We start from the raw sequence: 19,478 nt of genomic DNA on the forward strand, positions 1-19,478 counted from the left end.
ATCTTATATTATCTGCTTAGAACTGGATTATATGAGGCTTCTTCTACACAGCTGAATAAAATGCACACTGAAGTGGATTATATGCCAGTGTGGACTCAAGATAATCCAGTTCAAAGCAGATAATATAAGATTATAAATGGTTATATAGCTGTGTGGAAGGGCCTTGAGTCTACATGGCCATATAATCCAGTGCAAATTTGATCATCTGTAGAAGAGACCTAAGTGAGGCCTAACTGTGCCTGTCCCTTGGGCTGAGTAGGTTGCTAGGAGACCAAGTGGGCAGACCTTAGCCTTCTAACTGGCAGCAATTGGCTAAAGACAATTATTCCTTTCCCTCTAATTAGGACTTTATCTTTCTTTTCTTTTTGTTGTTGGAACCTAGGGACAAGGATGGTGGATTGTGCTGCCAAATTTCTAGGTCCTGGGGCTTGTACTTTTTTTGTTTAGTGGGAGGGGAGGACACCTTTACTCATTTATATATGTAGATAACCAGCACTTTGTATTTAGCCCAGAAGTGGACCTGCAGGCTGTGGAGCTTTATTGTTTTAATTTTAATTTTATATGTTTTGAACTATAACATTTAGTAGGAAATGCTTAATATGACTTTACTTATGTACTATCATGCAACAAATAAGCAGAAGTTCTCTTTTTTACAGATTAGTGGGGCATTATGGCGCTTTAATGCGAAGATGTACCATATCCAGACTATGCAGGCAGAACCCTATATGGAGACAGTGGTTTCTCAGGTCCTGGTGGGGCTACAAGAGTTTGTTCCACTGGTGAACATTTCTTTATTGTTGAAGGATATTGTGATGCGAGTATCTGAAGTTATTGACATAGTTGTACAAGGTTATTATTTCAAATATTTGTCTCATTATTGCAGATTTATAAGATAAGTAATTAAGAGTCTTCAAATATGCACATTTGACCAAATATGGTGGATACTACATACATTTGAGAAATTTGTCTGAGGAAGAATTCTCACTATATGTACTTTCAAAACACCTATAATCCTAGAATTCCCATAATTTCATAAGCTTTTCTTAGGCAAAGAATACCTAGGCACAGGAAATCAGGTGAGTTCCCCATTAAAAATGTGTCTCCTGTAATCATCATGTCTTTCAGGATACAATGATGAAGAATCTATCGTTCCTTGTGATTTGTAGTTGAACCAGTTCAACACTTTATATTGACAACTTTAAATTCAGAACAAACAAAAGTAGAATTTTTCACAGTGCTCTTGTGTATTCTTTATCTATGGGGAAGTAGTGTCAAAATGTAGAGAACTGATCCCTGTTCTACATTTTCAGTTAAGACAGTTTTTATCCTATAGAATCAGTGTTTGCTGTGGAGCAGCTAAAAACCTGTATTAACCTCAAAAATGTTTCATAAATAAGAATGAATTGTGAAGGGCATTTTTGGACTCCAACATCTCTAATCTGCCAGATTTTAAGTCCAAAAAGGTAATTTCCCCAAGCTTTTGGAAAAACCATTATACCCAACTTTGAGGAAACAAAAATATTAATCAAATCAAATGCAATTCTGGCCAAAACACAATCCTGAGAAGACTTTATAAAATACACTCATCTGTGTAGGCAAAATGTTCACTTGAAAATTCATACACAAGGCAGATTTTAATAGATTACTCTGACTCATATCTAATTCTTTATAGTCAAAAGATAGTTGACAATTTGCAGAAATTTAAGGAACATATAGGAGGGCTTTTCTAATTTTACTTACATTTCTTATCCAATGTAACCGATTTTGACCCAGGTTCATCAGAAGTTCTGCTTCAGAATAGAAATTCTGTTTTGGTGCAAAATTTAACATCTGAATTACAAGAAACTGGCAGACCATTAGAATCGGAATGCTGTAAGTAAAGTTATCCTACTTTTTAAAAACCTTATTAGATTTTATATCTTTTTTATCTAGAGAACAACTCTGCACATACAGTTTTGTCTTATTTATGCAGAAAAAATACAAAAAAGAGTACCCCAGAAGTAGAAAATATGGATAAGCAAAAGGTACTATTGATAGCTTACCTGCCATCTGGCAGAACTAATGTTTGCAGTGACATCTGGTGGTATATTTTAAAAATTCTGCCAACAATTACAGTGTTCTTTTCAACAGGCAACCGTAGTCCTCTTTCTGTCGTCGTCTCACTTGTTCAGTCGTTTTCGACTCTTTGTGACCTTATGGATCAGTCCACGCCAGAGCTCCCTGTTGGCCGTCACCGCCCCCAGTTCCTTCAAGGTCAACCCAGTCACTTCAAGGATACCATCTATCCATCTCTCCCTTGTTCGTCCTCTCTTCCTTTTTCCTTCCATTTTCCCCAGCATCATGATCTTCTCCAAGCTTTCCTGTCTCCTCATGATGTGGCCAAAATACTTCAACTTTGCCTCTAATATCCTTCCCTCCAGTGAGCAGCCGGGCATTATTTCCTGGAGGATGGACTGGTTGGATCTTCTTGCGGTCCAAGGCACTCTCAGGATTTTCCTCCAGCACCAAAGTTCAAAAGTGTCTATCTTCCTTCGCTCAGCCTTCCTCATGGTCCAGCTCTCGCAGCCATAGGTTACTATGGGGAATACCATAGTATTGCTTTAACTATGCGGACCTTCGTTGCCAGTGTGATGTCTCTGCTTTTCAGTATTTTATCGAGGTTGGCCATTGCTCTCCTCCCAAGAAGTAGACGTCTTCTGATTTCCTGGCTGCAGTCTGCATCTGCAGTGATCTTCACCAAAAGGAAGGCTAATGGCTGACGGTGCTGGAGGTGAACGACGAAGCCGATGTTCTAAAGATCAACACACTATGGGAACCTGGAATGTAAGATCTATGAGCCAGGGCAAACTGGATGTGGTTATTGGTGATATGTCAAGATTAAAGATAGACATTCTGGGAGTCAGTGAACTGAAATGGACTGGAATGGGCCACTTCACAAAAGATGACCACAAAATCTACTACTGCGGACAAGAGGAACACTGAAGAAATGGAGTAGCCTTCATAGTTAATAATAAAGTTGCGAAAGCAATGATTGGATACAACCCAAAAAATGATATAATGATCTCAATTCGAGTTCAAGGCAAGCCGTTTAACATCACAGTGATCCAAATATATGCCTCTTTCTGTACTCCACAACTATTGTAATATGGCAAGGGCAGTCTAAATCAATCCTGTCATCCTAATTTTTCAGACCGTGGGTGAATCTACACTAAATTTGTAGTAGTTGACTATAAATACTCCAGACCAACTCATTTCAAATACGTATGTATAAGAGTACCAATGAAAGTGATATCCAGTTTGACTTAATTTGATATTGATTTTTTCACATTCTAAAATATCTCCGTAATTAATCAATCTTTCTTTTGCTGTTGTTTCGTTCCAATAAAATGCTCCCTGTGATAAAAGTCATATTGGCATTTTAGGGTGTAATCTTGGCTGGTTGGTATCTCTCTATAGTCTTAAGAAGGCATGTGTAAGAAAATGATAGTTAAGCCCATTCACATTAATTATATCGTATCACAAACAACCAGCCTTTTAAAGACTATAGACTAGTATTGTACATAGTTTGCAACATCTTCCCTTGGGGAAATCTTTCAGCATGAAGACTTTATTTCTTACCATAGCACAGGGGATCCATTGAGCAGCGTAAGGCCTCTGGCAATGAAGCACTTAGTGAAGTCTTTTATGTTTTGTTAGTAACTGCTGGAAGAATTTTAATTGCTTTGTCTGATCTAGATTTAGCCATTTAGTTTAGTTAATTGAATCAAAAGATTTGCATTTCTGTGTATGAATAAACATGATGTTGTTGAATATTTAATGCCTGTTAAGCCATGGCACTGTTCCAAAATTCTGTGCACTACAGTATTCATGTAGTTGCTATATTCCTATGGATTCAGCTCTTTGATAATTTCAGTTGTTGATCTCAGAATGTTATTTTGTTCAGGTTAAATATTATTTTTCCCTCCATAATAATGTTGGCATCATGTTTGTGGACTCTAAGACCCAGCATCTCTAAGTAGCCTCACTAGTTGTGAAGAATACTGGGGAATGCAATCACTCTGTATTGGGATGTGGGCTTCATGACTTCACCCATACTTTAAATATTTTCTTGAAGTTATTTAGGAATACAGGCATATTAATGGCAGCCAGTGTGAGCCCAAGGTATTTCACTGCTTCACATGAATGTTAGGTGGCAGTTTTTAGTTTTTTATTTAGGCCAAGACTAAACACTATGGAGATACCAGTTCCTGCTGTCACCTCTCACCCATCATGTAAGAGGTTTAGCTTACTTTGCTGCATGGAAGGACCACCATGAGTGGATAGATTGAAGAAATAGGCAACACTTGGAAAAATTACTTTATTTTTTGGAGTATGTCTCCCAGAATCTCTTGGCTGACTCTAGTGTTGCTGAAATTTGATAGGAATCACCAATTGGAGTCAGAAGAAACTATATGGATTTGAATGGTGCTTGGGTGCCCTCCTTTGCCACAAAACCAAGTTTTGTTAAGCATGGAATATCCCTCTTATTTGAGGAAGGAAACCAAAGGGAAGACATATTTCCCATGGTGCTGCCCTGTTTTGGCATGCCATTTGTTATTGGTGACAGCAAATGAGGCCCAGATGGGGCAGCAAAAACAATTTGAATACATCCCATGATATGTTAACTCACCCCTGCTCCCCCCTCCCAGTAGTACACAAATCCTGATAAGTCTTATAACGTCTGCTTGCTGACATTAATGATCCCTAGAAACTTATGGTACTTTGTCATGTGTTTTAAGCACAAATGGTGTATTTGAATAGACAGAAATATGTCAGCACATAGAACAATAATACTAGACTCAAAACAGTATTACTAATTTAAAAAAGCTTTAAATTTCAAATTTCTCATTTCATCACTGTGCCCCATACAATCTGAAGGGTCAGCTATCACTTTTATCATTCAACCCTCAGGACCAACAGTAAAATGACCCCAGTAGTGCCCCATAGACCTGGAAGCAATTTCGATTTATAAGGGACATATGGGTACATTTTATTTTTCCCATGTTACTTCCCTGACTTCAGTGTAGAGATTGTTTCACTCATTTTTGTTGAATTGAATCAATAGATAAATTAATATGAGGCAAATAAGAGTTTCAATATAGGAATAATAACACTATATAACAAAATTTGGAAAAAAAATCTGATCCTGGTTTGAAAGTGTTATTTCCTGCTTAATTGTGCGATACTTAATTTGAAAGTACAGTAGTTGTTATACTTCAGATACTTTGTTTTGTGGCTGCCACAAACTATGTTGAATTGGTTGAGACTCTATGAGATATTCATTGAAAAACTATAGCAAAATATGCTGCAGGATATCCTGCAAAAACAAAGTTTTTGCAGTTTAATAAACTTTTCTCATGTTTTTATGATAGAACCAATTAGTAAATGACATTTATATCCCAGGAACAAAAATTGTGTTACATATTGTAATGCAAGAAATCAGTTATCCCATGGGAATAGTCTGTAATTCATTTGGAAATTCACATGATTAGGGCACTGAACTATTGCAAAAGGAAAACAACAGATGCTTTTAAATCAAGCCTGAAGTAGGGATACAATTTTGGTTTTGTTTGTGTCTCTTTTATCTTACAACCTTGTCACATGGGCCTTTTGGGCTGTGCAATTTCATTGGCTTTTGCTGGTAGAAGGGGCACCACGCAGAGCGGCTCGTGGTGCCCTGTATGCCCTCCCTCCTCCCTTCATCACATGGCACATTTTCCTTCCCCCCATCAAATGGCAGAAAGGGCAGCAATGCGCAGCAATGTGCATTGCCCTGCTGCCCTTTCTGCCATCACAAAGGGATTTGGGGAGGAAAGTGTGGTGGCTCCATCAGAGCTACCCAAACACTTTCCTCCTTGTTGGTGCTTCTCCTCCACTTTGGGAGGAAAGTGGACGGGGCCTGCCGTGAGTCGTGTAATGGTGTATTGCACTCCCCCTCCAAGCCACGAAATAAAGCAGCAAAATGGGGCATTTTTGTCCCATGTGAAGAGATCCTTAGTCTGAGCATTTCAAGTTTGGGCATGCTAAAAGTTAAACTAAATGCATGGATAAATAGTGAAATAGGATAAGTATCATATATGCCAGTCTAACGTCATTTAAAGCCTAAAGACAATTACATGATGAAATCATTGGGGAAGAAAGTAGCATATCTCACAAGCAGATTAATTAATATTTGCAAGCACTTGCTCATATTTGCTACCAGAAATGTACTGTGAATGTGCTTTTTTCCCTTAAAGGTGACAGTATTTACACATGTACTGAATAATTTAGATCTATGCAGTATAGCATATGCTTGCATAATACTGAACCACAAAAGTTTATTTTGGAATATTTCTTACAGATCTTCTCCCCATCAGAAATCATATAATCTGCAGCATAACCAACAGCAGTTTTGAAATGTCTTGGAATGTAAATTCTATGCAGAACCATTCTTTCCAAGTCGAAGTATACAAAGACAAGAAACTAATTCAAATAATTGAAACCATGGATATGAAATTAGAGGTGTCAAACTTAGAAACTGGTGTGATGTACACAGCAAAAGTCAGTTATGAAGTCTGCAGCAAACAAATTTTATCTTACAAGAATGTGAGGACAGGTATCTATAATTATTGTTTCAGTTCTCACTGCTTGCTTCTGTTAACACAATTTCCCTTTCAGTTATGTTATCACCTGAATGAAAATACAGATTCTCCAGATTTGAACACTCAAACTGCTCAATACATGCTGGCTCTCTAAGCTTAGACAAGTTTTTGAAATTAATGTTTGCTTATATTGCTGGATGAGGATGAACAAATTAAAATTGAATCCTGACAAGGCAGAGGTTCTCCTGGTCAGTCAAAGGGCTGATCAGGGTATAAGGTTGTAACCTGTGCTGGACGATGCCACACTCCCCCTGAAGGCACAAGTCCACAACTTGGGGGGCCTTCTGAAATCAGCACTGAGCCTAGAGGCCCCGGTGTCGGCAGTGGCCTAGGCCCTTCACAGAGTTAAAGCTTATGTGCCAGCCTGATCTGACCATGGTGGTGCAGGCCTTAGTCATATCCATTAAACACATTATTGTGTCATATTTGGTTTATTTAATTGTTTTGTCATTTATTGAGTTGTTTTTGATTTGTTTGTATATTGTTGGCATTGAATGTTTGCCACTGTGTATTTGTTGTAAGCCGACCTGAGGCCCCTTGGGGAGATAGGGTGGGCTATAAATAAAGTTTCATTCATTCATTCATTCATTCAATCATCCAGATTCGATTACTGTAGTGCACTCTACATAGAGCTGCCCCAGAAGAGCATTTGGAAAAATCAACTTGTTCAAAGATCAGCTGCCAGATTCCTCACAGGAACAGCGTACAGGGAACGAACAACCCCCTATTAAAACAACTGCACTGGGTGCCAGTTTGTTTCCAGGCACAATTCAAGGTGCTGGTATTAGCCTATAAAGCCCTAAACTATTTGGGCCCAACCTACTTAGCTGACTGCATCTCCTCCACACAAGCTCTAAGGTCTTCAGGAGAGGCCCTGCTCTCGGTCCTGCCATAGTCTCAAGTGTGGTTGGTGGGAACGAGAGAGAGGGCTTTTTCGAAGGTGGCCCCGTGACTCTGGAACTCCCTTCCTAAAGAAGTTTGAATGGCTCTGTCCTTGCTTTCATTTAGGAACCAAGTCAAAACTTTCCTTTGGAAGCAGGCCTGCCCTGAAGGAGAATAGTGGTACTTCAAACACCAGATATATGTGTGCAATGTGAAAATTATAGTGGATTTCTAACAATGGACTTCACTACAGCCTAAGGAATTGATTTTAGTTGAGATTTTAATCCTATTGTTTAAATTATGTTGGGTTAGCTATTCATTATGTTGTTGGATGCTTTATAATTTTTCATGAGATGTTGTGTTTTGATTACTGTGTTTATTTTTTATGGTTGTAATGTTTTTTGTTTACATGTTGTTTGACACTTTGAGTCCCAATCTGGGAGAAAAACAGAATAGAAACAAACAAACAAACAAATAAATATTATAGTAATAATACACCACTTCTCTTCATATCTTGTTTTTAGATGCCTTGATATTTGGTGTAACACTAAGGATCTTGAACTATAACTTCACGAGCCAGCTCCTCAACACTAGCAGCGCAGAATATGAGGCATTTTCTAGTATTTTGATGACTGAGGTAATACCAAAATACTTATACATTTGAAAAGCTTGGATGAAGTTTCCTGTAATACAACCCTTCTTTTGTTCCAATCACACAACTTTCATTTATATAGATTTTCACTTTCATTTCTTTAGAAACTGTTTCTTTTCAGAGCAGTTGCCTCCATTACATTCGCAGAGAAAATTCTCATGGATTGCCAGCTGACCAGAAAAAAATAGTCTGATCTTGTGTCTTTAGCAGCAGCTAGATGTGCATGTGAATTTTTTCACAAAATGGAGACAAAATAATGTTACTTGCAAACTTTACAAGTTAGAAACTATTTACAGACAAAGGAGAAATTGCTGGAAAACTGTTGTGAATACTGTGATTAATGGGAATTGTTCACATTAGTTCTCTAAACTAGAGCCCATATAAAGACACAGATATATGTATCAGATTGTATGACACATGCAATTCAGAAATATTAGGTTTCTATGTAAGAATTAAAATACCAATAAATTAATTTCTAGTCATTTAAAAATGGGTCCCAGATGAAGCATGATTCAAGTTAATATGCCAGGAAAAAATTATCTGCCAAGTTAATAGAAATGATGAGAAAGTGGATTCCATACAATCCAAAGTTAATTAGAAGGAAAGAGGTATACTTTGAATTAGAAGACATTCAGTGAATATTATAGGATATTGGTTGTGAATTTATGTTTCATTCCTGTTAAATTGCTACACCATCTTGGGGCAATAGTATAGACCCAAATCAATTTTGAAAAAGGTATATTACTCATGAGGGTAGACCCAACTTTCCTTGTGGATATGGGGGTAATACTGCTTTTGAAAGCTGCAAATACTGAACATGGTTAAAAAGAGCACCATGGAGAATACAGTTCTAGATGTATACACTTTGGTGTTGAAATAGTAATTGTTCTTTCATTTGTTTTACAGATTAGAAATTCATTCTCCTCCAGTATATCAGCATTATATAAAAAGGGGATACTGAAAATGCATGTACACTCTCTTGAAGCTGGTAGTATCATTGTGAGGCTTAAAATCGTAATAGGAGACCTGCAATTTCCTAGAGACTTATCTGCATTTGATCCAATGATGTCATCACTGTCCCAAAGTCACGTGTTCCTCCTTGACCCCAAGAACTCTGTAGTAGAAGGTAGGCTGTTTAATTTAATAGCTAGTTTACATTAGTATGTCTGTATCCTTTGTCATTTGAAATATAGTGGCAGTGAGTTTGGCTGAAAGACAGATACCCCATCACCTAGCTATCTGCGTGGTTCTGCAGGGGCATAAAACTAGATTTCCTCAACCCCAAGCATTAGTGTTAATGCACAGTGCCCTAATATCTCTAATCCTTTTTACTTCCCAATAAAGGAGATAAAAATATGACAGTTTGTTCTGCAGAAGAACTAAGGGGTGGTGTTTACATTTGAGACAAGCCAAGAAAGCGTCAAGAAAAGTGCCATGTTTGGCTGTTTCTGAATCATGGTTTTTATAGTCTCAAATTGACGTGAACATGCACACATACACACAAAATCAAACATTCTTTTCCCCCATCTGTCTGTAATTTTCCTCTCTCAGCTCAGTGCCTCTGTATCTCTTTCAGTTCCTGTAAACAATCCTGTGTTCCTAAACAGTCCTGTGTTCCTGAAACAATTCCTGCACATTCCCCCTCCCATCTCTTTCAGGACAGGAGCCGTGATGGCACAATGGGTTAAACCCTTGTGCCAGCTGAACTGCTGGCCTGTAGATTGGGTTGATGACCTGAAGGTTGCCAGTTTGAATCTGCGAGACCAGGTGAGCTCCCATCTGTCAGCTCTAGCTTGCGGGGACATGAGAGAAATCTCCCAGTTAACACATTCAGGCTTCATAGAATCATAGAATCATAGAATAGTAGAGTTGGAAGAGACCACATGGGCCATCCAGTCCAACCCCCTGCTAAGAAGCAGGAAATCGCATTCAAAGCACCCCCGACAGATGGCCATCCAGCCTCTGCTTAAAAGCCTCCAAGGAAGGAGCCTCCACCACGGCCCCGGGGAGAGAGTTCGGGGAGCTTACCCCGAGCAACGTCTCTGTAGATGGCTAATTCCCTCACACCAGAAGCGACTGTTCTCAAGTCGCTTCTGAAACAATTAAAAATTCTCTTTGGGGTCAGTCTGATCTCTTTCTACTACTCAGCCAGATGTCTCTTATCCTAGGGCTTAGCAACACCCATCTCTTTCTACAGTTCTACACACTTTCTCTTTTTTGCTCTCTTTTGCTCCCTCCTCCTTTCTCTTTAATTCACTTTAAATTTCCTGGTTTCAACACTAGCCTGTGAGTTTATTGTTTATTCAGAAGTTTATTCAGAAAAGTTAAGTATTTGTATAACTGTATTTCCTTCTAAAATACCTAAAAAACAAGGCTTACAATCATTTCTGTTCAGATTAGAAAGTACTGTTCTAAGGCCGCTGGAGTCTCTTAAATATAGAATGTGCTAACAGTACACAATGTGCCTGTATACCGTTTGTATTATTTTTGCCCACAAATCCAACTATGGTCATCTTCCTCTGGGTTCCCATGAATTCAACAAAGGGTTCCCATGAATTCCATTCTTCTTGAAGCTTCTGTGTATTAGTTGTATTAACTTTTGTAGTGCTAAAGTTAATTTGTCTATTTCGGCCATTTCAAAAACTTTTGTAATCCACTCTTCTGATATTGGTATATTTTGTTAATAACTCCTCTTGAAGGAGATAGGCATGTATAGGTTGGTGAAAAGAAAAATAAGGGGTGATGGGATTGCACTCTTTACATACCTCAAGGGCTGTCTCAGAAAGGAGGGGACAGGACTTTTCTCTGCTGCCCCAGAGAGCTAAACGTCAGGTCTATTGATTTGAAGTTACAGGAGAGTAGATTTTGACTGAACATTAGAAGGAACATCTTGACAACAAAAGTGGTTCAGCAATGGAACCAATTGCTTTGGAAGGTGGTGGGGTCGCCTTCTCTGGATGTTTCCAAAAAGAGATCAGACAGTTATTTGTTAGGGATGTTTTAGCTGGAGATCCTGCACTGAGCAAGGGAGATGGACTTGACGGCCCAAGCAGCTCTTATTATTTTGTAATTCTAAAACCTGAAGAGTCAGCTCTCAGCCAATAGTTACAGGTTCTGAACTATTAAAAAGATATCTTATCCTAAACCAAGCAATCTGGTGAAAATTAGTATGGAATCCTTCCTCAAAGTACTGAGGTAGCCCCAGAAGATAGCTTATTCAAAATGTCATAAATTCTATCTTGGCTTGGTAGCTAGCCAAAACGTCTATTAACTGTCAGTTCTTCCTCTTCTCCAAAGGTAGTGACTGTTACATCACATTAAGTTTTGGAGATGTAGTACACATTACCCTAGCTGAATTTGGGTTTTAAACATTAAATGCTGTTGTTTTTTTAATTTGCAGACTGGAATGAATGTGCATCTAGAGCAGAGAATGATTGCTATATGTTTGCAGAATGCATCAATACAATAGGCTCATATATATGCAGATGCAAGACAACAACAGACGCCAATCCACTCCGACCTGGGAGAAACTGTGAGGGTAAGAAACAGGCATTTTGTTGTCACACATCAATTGAAACAGGTCCTTCAGGAACCCCTTCCTAATTTTGTCATTGCAGAAGCTCTTCCAGATGACACTGTAGGTTATTGGTGCTGTACTGAGTTCAAATTGTTGTTTTATATACTAGTGGTTTTATTTTGTATTGTACTGTGTGTTTATTTTATGCATTGTTTAGGGACCTTGTGCCATATTTACAGTATTTATATTCCGCCCTTCTCACCCCGAAGGGGGCTCAGGGCGGATCACATTGTATACATATAAGGCAAACATTCAATGCCATACACATAGAACAGGACAGAGACAGACTCAGAGGCCATCCATTGTGATGGCACTTCCTCATTCCAACGTCGTAAATTAGTTAAATTTGCCTCCCCACTTTATAAGTGGTACCTTATTTCCTACTTCATAGATGCAACTATTTTTTGGGTTATTAGGTCAGCAACGAGCAGGGGCTATTTTTTATTTTTTAACTGATGGGTGCTCACCCCGCCCCGGGCTGGCCTCAAACTCATGACCTCATGGTCAGAGTGATTTATTGCAGCAGGCTGCTCACCAGCCTGCGCCACAGCCCGGCCCCGATGTAAGCCGCCCTGAGTCCCTTGGGGAGATGGAGGCGGGGAACAAAAATAAAGTTATTATTATTATAAAGTTATTATTTCATATGATTATCTGGCTTGCAGATCCCATGAATAAGTCTGTTAGACTACAACCTGCTCCTCTTCACAAAGAATAAAAATGTATCCCCCTATATATTATGAATTGCTAGTACAGTATGTACAGTAGCTATCTGCATAATAATTCAATAAAGATGTGTATTAATAAATAAATTAATTTATATTATATCATTAACAAATTTGTGTTTGTGTTATGCAAAAAATGCTGCACTGTAGGTGAAATTGTGGATCCCACTACCGAAATGGTACCTACACCAGAAGCAATTGGTATAGAAGGACTGCCCGTGACAAATGCCACTCTTCTATTTGCTGCTAAATCTACTGAAGCAATAACAGTGTCTTTAAGAGGAACCCAAAAGCCAAGTACTCTTCCAACAGTCCAAAAAATGCCAGCTTCTCAGAGAAAAAGCACCTTAGACCTTATTAGAGATAATGATACCTTGAGTACCTCAGAAACAGCTGATCCAGTGATGACAATTTGGGACAATGTCAGTACATCAAATGGAAACTTAGCTGAGGCACTATTAATACAAAAAGAGCAGAACTATTCATTGTCCATGTTACCTGGAGATTCAAACACTACCATTTATCCTTTTGTGATAAATGGATCTGGAGAAGAGACACGGCCGATTGACGTCTTAACTAGCAGAAATTCCCAGGAAGATCCAGTCCTGAATATAACAGAACATCTTGTTCTGAACCACAGCCTTGATCAAGAGGTGGGGAAAGATAACAGATCGTGGCCAGATGAAAAACTAGCCAAAATGCTACTCCCTCCTCTGTCTTCCTCCATGGAGCATTCACATTATGCTCTTGCTACTGACAGTGCTGGTAAGTTTGACTTTACAATAAAACTTCTTTTAGAAATCAGTTCATATGAAAAAAGCCCATTGTGGATATGAAAAACACAAGTGATTTTAAACATAATAAAAGCAATCTAATTGTTCCATTTAGATGTGATAAAATATGACTCTACAATAAAAACAATGTAATAAACTCAATACAAACAATAAAATACAATACAACTCAGTAGTAAAAACCCCGTCAAACAGCCAGACTAACTAAAAATGGCTCAGTAAACTAAAAAGATTTTGACCTGTCACCAAAATGATTATAAGGACAGTACCAATTATGACTCAGTGAGAAATTTTCCACAAAAAGTTCACCGATAAAGAGAACGTGCTTTACTCATTGTCATACAACTAACAGTAGTCATCTTGAGATGAACTTCTCTTGCAATTATACAAGAGAATTTAGCTAAAGTGAGATATGCAGAACTAATTCTTAATCAGAGTCTGGAAGTACTGTAAGCCCTACATGAGTTTATTTGTGGCTTTTCAGGAAGTGAAAAACAGCAAATAAAAAAACTACTACTTTTTACATTGAAAGAACACTTCTTTAGAAATCTTTGGGTCCTCTTTTATATCTTTATGGTAAACTTCTGGCAGAGCATTTTAATCAAATCTATGAATAATCAAAGTCACAAAAGTCAAGGCTGCAAATATGGAGGGTTGACTGTAATACAATAAAAATAGCTATTTTACTTGTAATGTCTTTCCGATTTTTGAAGTAATGAGGGTTGTAACAAAGACATTATTAATAGTACAGTTCTACAGCATGAATAAAATTTACTTGTGCAAAATGTTACTTTGAAGAGAGCTACATTATTTTATTTATTGTCAACACTTTGATAAACTCTGTGTAATCACTGACAATGAATGTTAGTGAGTGGCACTTTATTTATTGGAATAATTTCTAAACTCTGCTCTCTATGAAGTAATGAAAACTATCCCCGTAGTGAATATTTTGCTAGCAGAGCATGATAGTGTCTGAAGTTTTATTTTTATTTTTTAAAGCAATAAATAATGTAACAAACATTAGCTTTAATCTCCTCTCTTAAAAGTTTAAATATTGTCTCTTTTCTTTCTAGTGTCTCTTCAAGCTGGAAAAATAGTTTTTTCCAATATAACCAGCACCAGCTTTCATATTGCCTGGACCACAAGTTTTCCACTGAATTCTGCTTTCCAGTTTTCAGTCTTTGAGGGAAAGCATCTTCTACGAGATGTTAAAATCCAGAGCAGCAACATGACTTTTTCCCGATTAAATCCCGGGATTTTGTACACTGTTAAAATTCAGGTGGAGGTTTGTGGAAAGAAAAGTAAAACAATACAGCGTAAAGTAAAGACAGGTAAAAAAAAAAAAAGGAGTTCATTTAACAAATCTAGTTCCCTAAAAGTCCATAAAATAAAGAACAACTCTTTATATTCATAAAGAACTATTAAATAGTTAACTATTAAACCAATCTTGTCAAATCAAAAATTTCTGTCTCATCCCTAAATGTGGCAGAATAGACTAATAACACACTCTGGCGTAAATCCTAGTTGGGACTGTGTAAAGTCATTTAATCAATTTTATTTATTTACATATTCACTCACAATTCAACAATTCATTGAATGGATGCACAGGCAACCCCAAGTTATGAACAAGATAGGCTTGTTCTTGAATTTGTTTGTAAGTTGAAACAGGTACATTTTTGAAGTGTAATTCTATCTATCTATCTATCTATCTATCTATCTATCTATCTATCTATCTATCGATCGATCGTTGGATAGCCTAGAGGAGGGTTAATATCCCAGTGGAGTTTGTTTTTGTCTGTGCCCTTGTTCAGAAGAGTTTATCTTATTTTCTGTCCCTGTGATAACTGGATTTTGAAAAATGTGGCTTGTGGAAACAAGGATTGGTGATAAAACTTCAGTGAAGGCACCTTTTCCCCAGGATAACTCTTTCAGGAGGGAATTTCCTTCTGAAGGGTAGATTTCTCTCACTTCTTGTTGTCTCACTCTTGTTCTTGGTTATGAGTCATTTATAAGTCAGATGTTTGTAACTTGGGGGCTGCCTGTTGTTTATTTAAGAGTAACCAGCCTGATACCAACTTCAATCTGAAAGTAACATTATTTGTGTTTAAAAATTGTTATCTGATGAACATTATAACTCTCCTTGTGGAGAGAAAAAGTGGGGTATAAATAAGCATAACTAATAATAATGAATAATCCTGACCTTTTTCCTAACTAACTTTCAGCTGCCCAGAAATGTAATGGGACAGTAAAGATATCAAATATGAACTATAGACCAGAGCTCAGCAATTCAAGTAGTGAAGAATTCAAAAATCTTACACAGTTGTTTCTCACTGAGGTGAGTATGGAGAAAAGAGGGGAAATTTAGTTTTCAAATGCATAATTCTGGGTGTTGTACCTCAAAAGTAAATTTTCTAAGTTCTGATATAAAGGAAAGGGGGATTATGCCTTTTCTACCAAAACATATGATTTTCAGGTCTGGCTTCTTTGCATGTCTGGCACACAATGAGAGCGAAAATTTGGCCAGACCTGCCTCCGTTTTTTCCTATATATCTAACCAAAACAGTGAACAGGTAAGATATTGTGTATGGATGGGGGCGGGGGTTCTTGACTGTGAATATAAATTCTACTTTGGTACAGATTTATATGTATGATTGTTCTTTTTGTTAAATGTACTGATTCAGAAGTGGGACCAATGGTCATGATCCTTCTTGTGTTACATTTAGTGAAGGCATATTGTGAAGAACAGAATATATATTTTTAGATTACTGTATATACTCAAGTATAAGCCAACCCTAATATAAGCCGAGGCACCTAATTTTACCACAAAAAAACTAGGGAAACTTATTGACTTGAGTATAAGCCAAGGGTGAAAAATGCAGCAGCTACTGGTAAATTTCAAAATGAAAATAGATCCCAAGAAAATTATATTGAGGCATCAGTAGGGTAAAGGTTTTTCAATATTTACCAAATTTCAAATAAAAACAGTAAACTAGCTCTGTAAGTGGAAAAGTAGGGTCAACAAAAACAATATGGTATTAACAATAACATAATAAAAATAACAATAACAAAAGCAATAATAATAAAGTAATAAAAACTTCATTTGTATCCCACCCTATCTCCCCATGGGGACTCAGACCAGCTTCCAAAATAGTAACAGGCAAACATTAAATGCCTACATAAACAATGCAGAGCTAGATATAGATCTATAATTATATATACTAATTTCACATACACATTTTCCCCTGAAACATTTGCAAATCCTCTCTCTATATATGTGCATTTCCCTCCAGCAATATTTGCAAGCCCTATATATTTATGTTTATATCTATCTAGAAATCTCTATATGTGTGTATGTGCATTTCCCCTGCAATATTTGCAAGGCCTACATATCTATATTCATATCTATCTATCTAGACATCTCTCTGTATATAGATAATTATATCTGTATAGGATTTGCAAAGACTTGGAAACATGTGAGGTGAAAATTCATATATAAAATAATGTATACACACAGATATAGTTATACAAGTACATTGAAATCTCTAGATATCTATATGTTTATAAGATTTGCAAAGATTTGCAAATATATGAGGGGGAAATTCATATATAAAATTAATGTATATAGATTGATACAAATATAAAGGTACATAGGAATTACAGAGGCTTGCAGGGGGAAATGCCTGTATATCTGTAGCAGAGATTAACAAATATTTCAGGGGAAAATGCTTTTATAAGATTAATGGTTATATCTATATTATTTTTCTTGACTTGCAAGGTCTTCTTTCTCTTTTCAAAATAGTCCCTTGGTTAAGAGTGAGAAAGACTTTGGAAAAGAAAACACTGATAAGGGAGGGTAAGATGAGAAATAAATATATCATATATTGCAAGCAGCAGCCTCCAGGCTCCACCCTGACCCGATTATAAACTGGGGGAGGCTTTTTCAGCTCATAAATAAGGGCTGGAAAACTCAGCTTATCTTCGAGTATATACGGTATCTCACATTCATGCAACAATATTTTTCAAAAGGAGAGAGTTTAGTTATTTAAACTCACTGTGCTTATGAGAAACTGCTTGGTTCAAAGTAATATTTTATTCCAACTTGTTTTGTGATTTGGTTTCCTATTCTGTACTTTTTAAAATAAATAAATAAAGGAATAACTGTTCTAATTCAGTTCAGTTTGAAGGGTAACTGAAGGCATAGTTACCCTCGGGCTTGGGCTGTGGCGCAGGCTGGAGAGCAGCTGCAATGAATCACTGCAATGAATCACTCTGACCAGGAGGTCATGAGTTTGAGGCCCGCTCGGAGCCTATGTTTGTCTTGTCTTTGTTCTGTGTTAAAAGGCATTGAATGTTTGCCTATATGTGTAATGTGATCCGCCCTGAGTCCCCTTCGGGGTGAGAGGGGCGGAATATAAATGTTGTAAATAAATAATAAATAAATAAATAGTTGATTATTGGCTAATTTCCCTATTGCAGGAACACGACGTTTCCTGAATGTTCTATAATTCTGTGATTAAATCATGAAATTTTGATATGTTATCTAAGAATCATGCTGCCTACAAACTACAAAGTTTCAAATTATTGTAAATATGCATATTCATACAGTACCCACATTGTTGATCATAGATACGCACATCTCTGCCTCATAACACCCTTCAGAAAATGGATGCTGGAATTATTAAAATGTTGATAATGAATATTTCCAATGGAAGTATAGTGATAAACTTCGCTCTCCTGATTCCAACAGACATGGACGCAAACAATGTTACCTGGTCTTTTCTTGATGCTTTACAAAACAATCTCTATTTGAGAGTTGATAACAATAGTCTCTCTATACATGGTAAGTTGGTGATTTATTCCATCAAAATGATTAGATCTTTCCTCTTGTCATCATTTGTAAAGACTTTATTATTTTCACTGAGCTTGTCCTGTTTGTTTCACAAACTAAAACACATGGTCCACAATCTCACAGTTAAAATAGTAGATATTTGACTAAAAATATAGCACAACGACTACTGCATCATAGTGTTGACTCATATTCAGACCCCAGGATCCTTATCACATGGACTGTTTTCAAGTCAGGTATCACCCATCTTATATCTGTGTGTTTCACTTTCATTGCCTAAGTGGACCATCATACATTTTCCCCTGTTGAAATCCCCTCCTCCCATTCTGGACCAGTTCTTTAATCTGTTAACCTCATTTTGGATTTTGATCCAGTCCTCTGGGGTATCACTATCTCTCCCAATTTTGTGTCATCTGCAAACTTTATTATTGCTGTTGTCATTATTATTATTATGTTTATTTATACCCCTGCCTTTTCTCTCCACAAAGAAGATTCAAAGCAGCTTAACATAAGAGCATTAGTACACAATTTAAAATATACAAATTTACAAACGTTAAAACAGAATTAAATATAAGCAATATTAAAATTTCACAGTTAAAAACCATTCAACATAAGAAATGCATATTCAAGTTAAAACCACAGCACCTCCTGACTTCATCTTAAAAACCTCCTTCTTTAAAAGCATGACTGAATAGGAAGGTTTTAGCCTGCTGCCGGAAGGACAGCAGGGATAGGGCTATTCTGGCTTCCCTGGGAAGAAGGGAGTTCTAGAGTCAAGGGGCAGCCTCTAAGAGAGAAGGCCTGCTCTTTTGTTCCCACCAACCGAGCTTGTGATGGAGGTGGGACTGAGAGAAGGGCCTCTCCTGAAGATCTCAGGGCCAGGCAGGTTCATAGAGGGAGATGCAGTCAGCCAAATAACCTGGACCTGAGCTATGTAGAGGTCATAACCAGGACTTTGAATTCTACTTGGAAACCAACTGGCAGTCAGTGGTGCTACTGCAACAGGGGGGTTGTCCGTTCCCTCTAGCCAGCCCCAGTTAGCAATCTGGCTGCAGCTGCAGCTCCAGCTCCAGCTGAAGTTTCTGAACACTTTTCAGAGGCAGCTCTATGTAGAATGCATTACAGTAATCCAGATGGGGCCCTCCTGGCCACCACATATACCTGGGCCTCCAGGTTCAGCGCTGAGTCCAAGAGGAGCCCCAAACTATGGACCTGCGTCTTCAGGGGGAGTGTAACCCCCATCCAGCACAGGCTGGATCCCTATTCCCTGATCTGCCTGCTAACTGACCAGGAACATCTCTGTCTTATCTGGATTAAGCTTCAATTTG

General features: G+C 37.6%; 1 protein-coding gene across 1 annotated transcript in view; it reads left to right on the forward strand.

Annotated features, from left to right (window-relative positions):
• The window catches only part of umodl1 (uromodulin like 1), a 46,130-nt gene that overhangs the window by 13,154 nt on the left and 13,498 nt on the right, over positions 1-19,478 (forward strand). Inside the window, exons 5-15 of the mRNA XM_062976964.1 lie at positions 657-868; positions 1,751-1,872; positions 6,380-6,634; positions 8,087-8,199; positions 9,121-9,364; positions 11,615-11,752; positions 12,664-13,278; positions 14,378-14,635; positions 15,527-15,639; positions 17,931-18,284; positions 18,383-18,386. Of these exons, the coding sequence (XP_062833034.1) occupies positions 657-868; positions 1,751-1,872; positions 6,380-6,634; positions 8,087-8,199; positions 9,121-9,364; positions 11,615-11,752; positions 12,664-13,278; positions 14,378-14,635; positions 15,527-15,639; positions 17,931-18,284; positions 18,383-18,386 (2,428 nt within the window). The remainder of the gene's footprint in view (positions 1-656; positions 869-1,750; positions 1,873-6,379; positions 6,635-8,086; positions 8,200-9,120; positions 9,365-11,614; positions 11,753-12,663; positions 13,279-14,377; positions 14,636-15,526; positions 15,640-17,930; positions 18,285-18,382; positions 18,387-19,478) is intronic.

Source organism: Anolis carolinensis, chromosome 3, assembly GCF_035594765.1.
Source record: "Anolis carolinensis isolate JA03-04 chromosome 3, rAnoCar3.1.pri, whole genome shotgun sequence".
Classification (NCBI taxonomy): domain Eukaryota; kingdom Metazoa; phylum Chordata; class Lepidosauria; order Squamata; family Dactyloidae; genus Anolis; species Anolis carolinensis.